Source organism: Mirounga leonina, unplaced genomic scaffold, assembly GCF_011800145.1.
Source record: "Mirounga leonina isolate KUSES-001 unplaced genomic scaffold, KU_Mleo_1.0 Mir_165, whole genome shotgun sequence".
In the NCBI taxonomy this organism is placed as follows: domain Eukaryota; kingdom Metazoa; phylum Chordata; class Mammalia; order Carnivora; family Phocidae; genus Mirounga; species Mirounga leonina.
Genome location: NW_023270415.1, coordinates 10,685,474 through 10,694,603, shown reverse-complemented (window position 1 = coordinate 10,694,603; position 9,130 = coordinate 10,685,474). Strand labels below are relative to the sequence as shown.

Sequence of the window (9,130 nt, the reverse complement as noted above, 5' to 3'; positions counted from 1 at the left end):
CATCACACGCACACACGTGTGCATGCACACACAAGATACTTTTCATGCACTAACAGAATCAGCACTTTGTAAAAAGGACTTCACAATTAGGAAATGTCTCACTCGTAGGATTTAATATTAAGCCTTTGAAACGGTCCTTTATAGAAACTAATTTCAAGAACAAAAAAGAAAATAATGAGCTCCCCCCTTCCATAAAGGGAACCAAAAGGCTCACATTTATCCTTTGTACAAATAAGGCCACGGAGGATTAGACTGAATTATGGTGGGACACAGATTAAACATGGTTTTGAAATGCTGGAAACTTCAACAGAATCCATGACTAAAACAGCATTGACAGTGATATTAAATTAGCTAAGAAGTGCTCGCCTCCCCAAAAAAACTGGTGTCCTTAGAAAAATAGCATCTATTTTTGGTATTTCAATAGCTCTAGAAAGAGATGGATATATAAATGCTAAGCCATGAATACTTCAAATGGCCACATTTCTGCCCTAATGGTGAGGGAAGAATATATATATGTATATGTATATATGTGTATGTGTGTGTGTGTGTGTGTGTGTGTGTATATACTTATTTTGAATTAAATGAAAGAAACCTATTTTCATTCTATAATCTTGCATGCACTGTGTCATCACCACTGAAAGCTACATTTCCAAATGTTTTTTCTGGGAAGTAGAGTTCTAGTGGAACTGATAATTAATCAGAGAACCAGAAAGAATTCCCACACTAGCAGAGAGAGGGTCAAGGAACCACACTTGATTTCCAGAAGGAAAAAGTTACAAACAGTAATAGTTGGGAATCTTTATCATTTCTGCATCTGAAAAATGCTTTTTAAACAATGTTTTCTTCTACATTTACACAGTATATGGAACTTTTGAAGCAATGTTAATCTTCAAATGACTTGATTCACTAGATACTTGAATACTCAGCATCCTAATAAGAGGAGATAAGATTTGTCCACTAAGAGGAATGCTGTTTCTCTTTAGGGTGAGCATCTATGTTCCTTGAGGCAGAGACTGTGTGTCGTTGACCACAGCAGTCCTGTGCCTACTGCCAGGCCCAAAAAGGGGGCCACTCACCAAATGACCTGTTGAAAGAGGAGTGAACGAACGAATGAGTGGACAAATGTATGAACACGTGTAATGCTAATGATGTTGGGCTTGTACAAATAACATTCAAAGGCAGGTCTCCGCTGTAAGAACTCATAAATATTTACAACTGAAGGTCTTGCGGAAGATGTGAAAAATTCTTATGTTTTAAGAAAAGGTAAAAATACCTCAAGTGTGAACTAAGTAAAGATGAAGCAGCATATTTTAGGAACCTTGACAAAACTATTTTAGCAAAAGCACACTGCTATCGCTGTTCAGAATAACTGATATGGCGAAAGTCACTTAATGAAAACATGTTCCTTCGAGGCTACCAAAAATCTGCTTCTGGCCCACAGTCCAAAGTTAGACTTTTCATGGCGGGTGCAAAGAAAAGGACAAAGAGAAACCACCACCATTAGTGCCTGCACCAGAGCTATTTATTAGCGTTAACTTTTTCTTTTTTCTTAAAGATTTCGTAACAACTGAAGTATGTACAAAGTCTTACAGCATTTACACCATAAAAAGTTCCCCATTAGCTGATGAAGTCTAAGGTAGTGCGGCTGAGAACTTCAGAGCATGAGTACGGAGCAATGCAGCAGACCGCTACACGTTTTTACCTCTCGGCTACCACACACCACCGTCAGCTGGTCCACAGCTAACGACGCACCTGCAAGACAGGTTACTGGGGAAAACGGGAACGAGTCGATATGCAGCACTAGAGACCAAAGGGTGGAAAAGCATCATGTTTCTACAGTTTCCTAGAGCTGTAACAAAGGTCCACAGCCTGGAAGAATAACATATGCAAGACAACACGATCGCACTGCTCAGATATGGTTCGGCTACGAAAGGTATTCGCTTTTGAATGGGAGGCTCTATACTGATATGGCTGGTATTTCCATTTGTGTTCATGTCTTCGGATAGCTCACCCCCGCACAAGCCCCACCCGCCTCTCCCAAATAAATCAACAACACAGGGAGGGAAGGAGAGAGGGAAGAGAGTCAGCATAGAACTAGTTCTTGATCAAAAAAACAAACAACTTTTTTTTTTTTTAAGACATTTAGTATCAGCTTTAGGATGGCCATTCCCGTCAAAAGATTAATAGTAGAAATTTCGGAATCAACCCAAATCAGAGAACAACATCAACAAAACCCCCAACCCCCAAACTCCTAGATTTAATCACCTTCATTGTTTCTGATTGTCTTTCCTTGGGGTATTACACAGAGCACCAACATTTACACACTTAATCGGACACAAAACGTAGCACTGTTGCCCCAACCATCACTTTAGTAAGTGGCAGGAGAATTCCAATATGCAAATGATTAATTTAACATCAGGCTCACCGCTTTCTTCCTCAGAAAACCCAGCGTGGTTCTCTATCTTAGGTCAGTCACTGTATCTGTTTGGTAGCAGATCCCACTGGTTTTTTCCCCATTGTTTCGGGCTCACATGTAGGCAAATTGGCTTTTTATTTCAAAAAGATTCTACTCTCAACTTAAAAGCCAGTTGATAAAACTTTTAATTAAGACACAAGAGCGCGGGATATAAAAACACAAGAACCACATAAATATTGAAGAAGTTGTATACCGTTTTTCGTGTAAACAGTTTTGCTTAAGATCGAAGCCCTAATCGGATTCTGGCCCGAAACTCTTGGCAGATGGCGTTGTGTTCAGCCAGGCTCTGCAGCGATGGTTCACGTGGAAGCCAGGTCAGTCCCCATGTTGACAGGCATGCAACTTGGAAACATTGCACAACAAGCAACACAAAGAGAGTGGAGAAGCTCACAACACTTCAAGGAGACCTCACAACCTTCACGACTGCGGATGCACAGAGACCCACCCCTCCCTCCTTTGCACGCACTTTGTCTTACACGTGGGAGACCTTCTGTGACTCTCTAGCTTGTTTGATGCTATATAACCACTTGATGATCCTAGCATTTCTTTCGATGGCAGAAATGCCATATGGCACCCGGTCATTGGCACTGTCATCATTTCTAAGGTCACTGTTACTGTCCTGAGACTGTTCGCAGTCTGAGCTGATCATGCTTGCGCTGCGGAAGTTGAGGGAGATGATGTCGGAATTAGCCCTTGCAAAGTTTTCCATTCCAAGGTTTTCCAGCTCTTCGGGGTCCAGTCCGCAGTAGTTGAAGAACCTCTCCACGTCTGCGTCCACGCGGAAATACCTGTCACTCAAGTCCGACTTAGACCGCTGGAGCGAGGGTCTCCGGCTGACTCCGCAGGCTGGTTCCCCCGGGTCGGCTTCAGGGGACTTCACGGTGGCCATGGCCGCGACCTTGGGTTTGGGAGGCAGAGGAGGGGCGGAGCTACTGCAGGGGATCGCTTTTAGGGGCTTCACACTGGTCACTTTGCGGATGTCCGAGGAGCTGTGGGAGACATGGAGAAAGGACTCGGCCGACTGCTCCAGGAGCCTCCTGCCCACGTGGGAGCCGCCTTCCTGCGGGCTGCCGCGGCCCTGCGTGGGGTACACCTTCAGGGACTCGGCGAAGGAGTGCCGATGCAGGTCGGTGGAGTCTGGCCGGTGGGGCGGCCAGTTCCGGGAGCTGTGCTTGTGCCCCGAGCCCGAGCTGGAGCCCTCGGAGCTGTTGATGATGTTTTTCAGGATCTCGAGCTTCAGGTTCTCCCTCTGCACGCCACTCTCGGTCTTGGCGTGGCTGCCGAACACCCGGAGCGTGGGGCTGCCCAGGGCGCGCTTGGCGGCCGGGCACACGGGGGGCTTGGCCAGCACGGCCGGCTTCACGGGCTCCTGCTTGGCATTGATGACCTCCTGACTCTTGACATACTTGGCCTTGTCCGCTTCCAGCCTCTCCACGGCGCTGAGTCTTTTGGGGTTGGGCTCGGCCTGCCTGCGAAAGTAGTCGGGCCCTTTGTTGAGGATGCGCAGGGGGACCGCCGAGGTGAAGGTGCCCGCGGGGCTGACCGGCTTCACCATGCTACCTGTCTGTAGGGTCTCCGTGGGCATGGTGGGTGGTCTCTCCCCGGCAGCCGTGTTGGATTCTGGTCTGGGCGCCTCCGGATGCGCTGAATAGACACATGTACATGAAGCACAAAGGGCAGCGGACGGAGCCTGGAACCTGGGTGTCAGCAGCGGCAGCGGCGCCTCATCTCACAGCTCATTAACTCGCACCGGGCCTCTAATTCACTTTCCCCCTTTCCCAAAGGCCACAAGCCGCAAGTTCCTTTAATCTGCTTAGCTGCCTCCTTTCTTCCCCCGAAGGATGTGGGAGTCTCCTCCAGGTCTTTGTGCTCGACTGCAGGCAGAGCTGAAACACACAACAACCAACCGCGGGTTAGGATGGGCGAGTGACATCACGGCTGTAGCAACAGAGAAAGCCCGCGGCGCCCCCGCCTCCGCCGGGCCGCTTCCGGGCCGCGATTCCCGGGGTCCCGGAGCGCGGACCGCCCGCGCGCCCTGGCGCCCGCAGTCGGACGCGGGTGCTCGGGGACGGAGAGGGGCTGAGCTTTCCCACGCGTGGGCTCTTGCAGCCACCTCCCCATGGGTGAGATCCGCCCCCGATCACGCCCGGCTGGCACTCCTTGTATCAAACCCAGGAAATCCTGGCTGAACGTGGAAATGCGGGTTTGGCAGAGCCGCGTTCCCAGTTCACTGAACGGCCCTGGGTCCCTACGAATCCGGTATCTCTGCTTTAGGCTCCGGCAGCGGTGAATTAGAATAGGTCCCTTTCTCAATGAGGCAAAACTTCTAATTTCTTACTACCCAACAATGTCTCTCTCGGTAAGATCTGAAACAGGCACTTCTTTAACTCTTCAAGAACTGAAAATGTTGGCAAGAAAGCGGATTGGCAGCAAAGATGAAAAAAAATTTTAAAAGCGTGTTTCAGTTATCTTAACTTCTGCCAGCCAATATATTTGAAAACACTTTCTCCCGAAAACAGACTATGTATAAAGTTCCTCCTGTTAACTACAAGCTTGTTTTTTTAATTCAACAAGAAAACTAGAAAAACCTCTAGATTAACCTTGTAACTAGATAATTTGAGTATAAGTGCTCCATGATTTTTCACATCTAATGAGCAGAAATCAAAAGTTTCTCTGTGGTATGTATTTCCCCAAATCCCCTAGGGAACTAAGAATACAATCTCAAGAGGTCAATCATATCTAAATATGTTAGAGAAAATTGGTATAACAGTTAATTATTCATGGCTTTCTGAACAATTTGACCACCCCCTCCCTCAACCAAAACCACTATAAGGAAACTTTATCAGTACTCCCAATATAAATCCACAGGCCATCTTTCTACTTAGGACACAATATATGTAGCATTTTTCTAAGGACAACTCCTCTCTCTGCCTGTTACTGCTGGCAGAGAACATTTTTGAAGGCATCAGGATCCCAAAGTAACTGGTTACAGACTTTTTCAGCATCTTTGGTTGTAATTAGGAATATTAAGGGTAATGTATTCAACTAACATCAAATAACTAATTTATAAAACAGAGTGGTATTACTATAAAAGCATCTGCTCTCATAGTAAGAAAATGAAGTGTCTATTAAGAACAAGCTTGGAGGTGGGGGAAGGGAAGCCTGATTGTTCTCCTTTATCATCTTTTAAAAACTTAATCTCAGGGGCATCTGGGTGGCTCAGTCATTAAGCGTCTGCCTTCGGCTCAGGTCCCTGGGTCCTCGGATAGAGCCCCTCATCCATTGGGCTCCCTGCTCTGTGGGAAGCCTGCTTCTCCCTCTCCCACTCCCCACTTGTGTTCCCTCTCTCGCTGTGTCTCTGTCAAATAAATAAATAAAATCTTTAAAAAAAAACACCTTAATCTCAAATACACCCATCACCATGTTTTGTTAAAAGACAATTTTGGCAATCTGCAAAAGCATTTGTTCTAATAAAAATATTTTCCAATGAGAGATTTGAGAAGCCCCAAGGCAATTCCTACATAATGACTTCCTTTAATTGTGCAGTTCTATTATGATACTTCAATTTAGTTGAAAAAGCCACCTCCTTCCCCCCTCTCATGAAGATTAAGTGAGACTGTTTCTTTGAACAAATTTTGAATGAAATGGCGGAGGGGAGTAGCAAGTTCTCGGCGGAGCTTTCTGCATTTCTTCATCCACCACCCTGGGTCCACCTGACTGGGAAGGTGAACCGGGGACCCCTTCACTGAGAAGCTCAGAGCCAGAACAGGTAGCAGAGCCTGGGCTCAGAGGCAACCCCACTGGTTCTTTCCAGAGCACTTGAGAGAGGGTTGCCCCACCCACTCCACTCCAGCTTCACATCTGGGGCTTCCAAATGTGTCCAGAGATGGGACAGTGGCAGTACATTTGGGGGCAGAGTGAAGGACAGGCCTGAGATTTGCGCCCATCAGCTTTGTGCTTAAGGACCAAAGCAAACCTCCCGCAAGGCAAGCAGGAAGGTGGCCCAGTGGGTGGTAGGTGACAGAGCTCATACCCCTTTCTCCTGGGGCCTCCTCTCATCACCTGTGATATGAAGTGCTTGGATGAGATTCCCCAGATCCTTTCTCTCTCTAAATCATGTGGTTCTGAGGAGCTAAGAATGAATGAACTATTTCCAATTTCAAAATGGCATCCGGGACTATTGGCCCGTGACTGCACCATGGTTCCTGCATTTACTGTTCTTAGAAAAATATCCTCTGAATGATGAGTTGTCCTGATCATCTAATGTGAACTGGCTTTATAGCCCACGGTGGCCTGCATGACTATCTTCCCTTCTAATTCCATCATATGAGGACCAGAAGCCCAAATATCTACACTGCCACCGACCCGACTTTGCAGCATGCCCCGTCTGTGACAGTGGGTTCTGGGTCCATTGGAACCCTAAATAAGAATCGTTACTCTTAACTCACAAGACTGACGGACACTGGTCTATTTATTTACCAGGGTGCATGCCTCAGGAAGCTCACTTGGCCTGCTTTCACACTGTTTGATTTCTTCCCCCCAAAAAGGCGTGAAAATGGGTAAATGGAGGCAGATGCCCTCAGAAGGGCTCCTGTGGGCACACCCATTTGCTCCAAGCCATCTAACCTTGGGGAGCAGTTTCTAGAACAAAACCAGTGTGAAAGGATTATGTGAGAAAGACAGTGATTGTAACCACTTTCCACTTCATTTCCTTTTTGTTCCGCCCCTCCCCTCTCTCCTCTGTCATTCCCAATTGCCCTAATAATTTTCAACACACTGATATTTACACATGACTGCGTTCGGAGTTTAAAAGTTTTAATTTGAACTCTGGAGAGGACAAGAAAAAGCATCTTCCCGGAAGAATCGAAAGCAGAAGACAATGCTGTAGGAACAGATCGGGTGCTAGAGGACCTGTTTTAGCCAACAAACTATACCAACTTCAGACAAAATGAAGGTGCCTTAGGCTGCTCCTTCTTCTAGTACTTCTATAATCCCTAACTTCTGTCCTTTTACTTTTCAATGCTTCAACAGTGTGGACTGGGACAGAGATGTATATTCCCAGAGTTCTGTAGTGTAGACTTTGTTACGATGTGGACCAAGTACAGTTGAAAAGACGAATCACATGGTAGGTGACACACCTGGAAACCTGGGGCTATGTCTCGACGTCATTAATGTGACAACCAGGAACTGTGCTCAGGGAGCACCACGGCACGTGACCCCCCCCTCGCCCCGGCTGATGCATCCCTGTCACCGGCCCCTGACACCTGGGCAGATGCCTCAGGTGTGGCCAGGAGAGGCTGCTATTTCCTCATCTTGCTCCAGGAAAGGAAAATTAGCTCTCAGCTGCATAGGACTGCACAAACCACAGTCATTATACAGTCCTGCTTGATCCCTGACTTATGGCTCAGAAGAGGGAACATATAAGCCGGAGGGAGAGAGAAAGGTACACTCGCAAACTATTGGGCTACATTCAACCCCATTGAATAACCATTCGAACATTTTGTGAAAGTCTAAAATGAACTGGAGAATAAAGCTTGGCAGAGTCGAGGTGCAAAACGGTCCGCTGAACCAGGGCACACGTGAACTCCACCGCGATCTGGCCTGCCGCCTCCTTCCCAATGGAGAATCGGGGCTAGAGGGGTCACGCTATCTGTGTGGGAGCCCTGCTCTGGCCGGGGAGGGCTGAAGCGGCATACCAGCCAGGGACAGAGGGCCCAGAAACAAACGGTGACTCCCACTCACTTTGGCAGTGTTTCTCCAACTTGAATGTGCCCGCGACTCCCTGGGGATGTCCTTGAAACGCAGGGTTCTGAAGTAGGTTTGGGGTGGGGCCCGAGCTCCTGCGTTTCTCGCAGATCCCAGGTGATGCCCAGGAAGCCGGTCCAGCAAGCATCAGGTTAGAGCTGAAACACCTCTGGCACAGAGGAAAGCCAACCAGGCTTTCTTGTCTCGTAAATGAATAAAAGTCTGGGGCTTTGGGGGCACGGAAATAGCAACCAGAGAATTCAAAACTTGTAAAACCAAAGCGGCCTGAACCTACCTTCAAATCTGCCAGCTACTCACAGGGGCTGCTAGGTAAAGACTAGAACCGTGACATTGGGGAGACCCAGCGCGCTAGGACTAAGAGCATTTGCAACCCTGAAGGCAGTTAAGGAGAGAAAATGAGCCTTGAAACATATGCTTCATACGAAAAATGCTTAAAGGTAAAGTTCCTAGAATCCAGGTACCACGCGCCTCAACCTCTGAGGTAGGGCTGATCATGGGCGACTGCGGCCTCCAGCTAAGGGCTGCTATGGGGACTGCCCGTTCACTGTGGAAGCAGCAAGTCCAGATCTCTGCAGAAACTCTCCCGATTTTAAAATTCAATTTGTGAAACGCTGTGGGCCAAGTGCTTCTGGTAAGTAAAAAGAAGGAGACAGTTAATGCCTAATTGGTCTTTAAATTTTAAGTAGGAAGAAAGCACTGCAGTTAGAGCAAGGACCCCGGGATTGAACACAGTCCTAGACCCACCCATCGAAGTTTCTTAAATATGTGAAGACTGGCCATTTCCCACATGCCTTACGGCCCAGAAAAGGTGGTAATATTGCTGTCAAGAGGGAGCCTAATTCAAATTCCAATCACCGAACATCTCAGCGACGTGACCTTATCTATGAA

At 47.4% G+C, this 9,130-nt stretch overlaps 1 protein-coding gene across 8 annotated transcripts in view; it reads right to left on the bottom strand.

The window, feature by feature from the left end:
• Nucleotides 1-1,504: 1,504 nt before the first annotated feature.
• Nucleotides 1,505-9,130, bottom strand: part of FAM110B (family with sequence similarity 110 member B) — a 147,163-nt gene continuing 139,537 nt past the window's right edge. For all 8 annotated transcript variants that reach the window (XM_035011189.1, XM_035011191.1, XM_035011192.1 and 5 more), the window contains one exon: nucleotides 1,505-4,362. In XM_035011189.1, the coding sequence (XP_034867080.1) occupies nucleotides 2,949-4,061 (1,113 nt within the window). In that variant the 5' untranslated portion in view covers nucleotides 4,062-4,362 and the 3' untranslated portion in view covers nucleotides 1,505-2,948. The remainder of the gene's footprint in view (nucleotides 4,363-9,130) is intronic.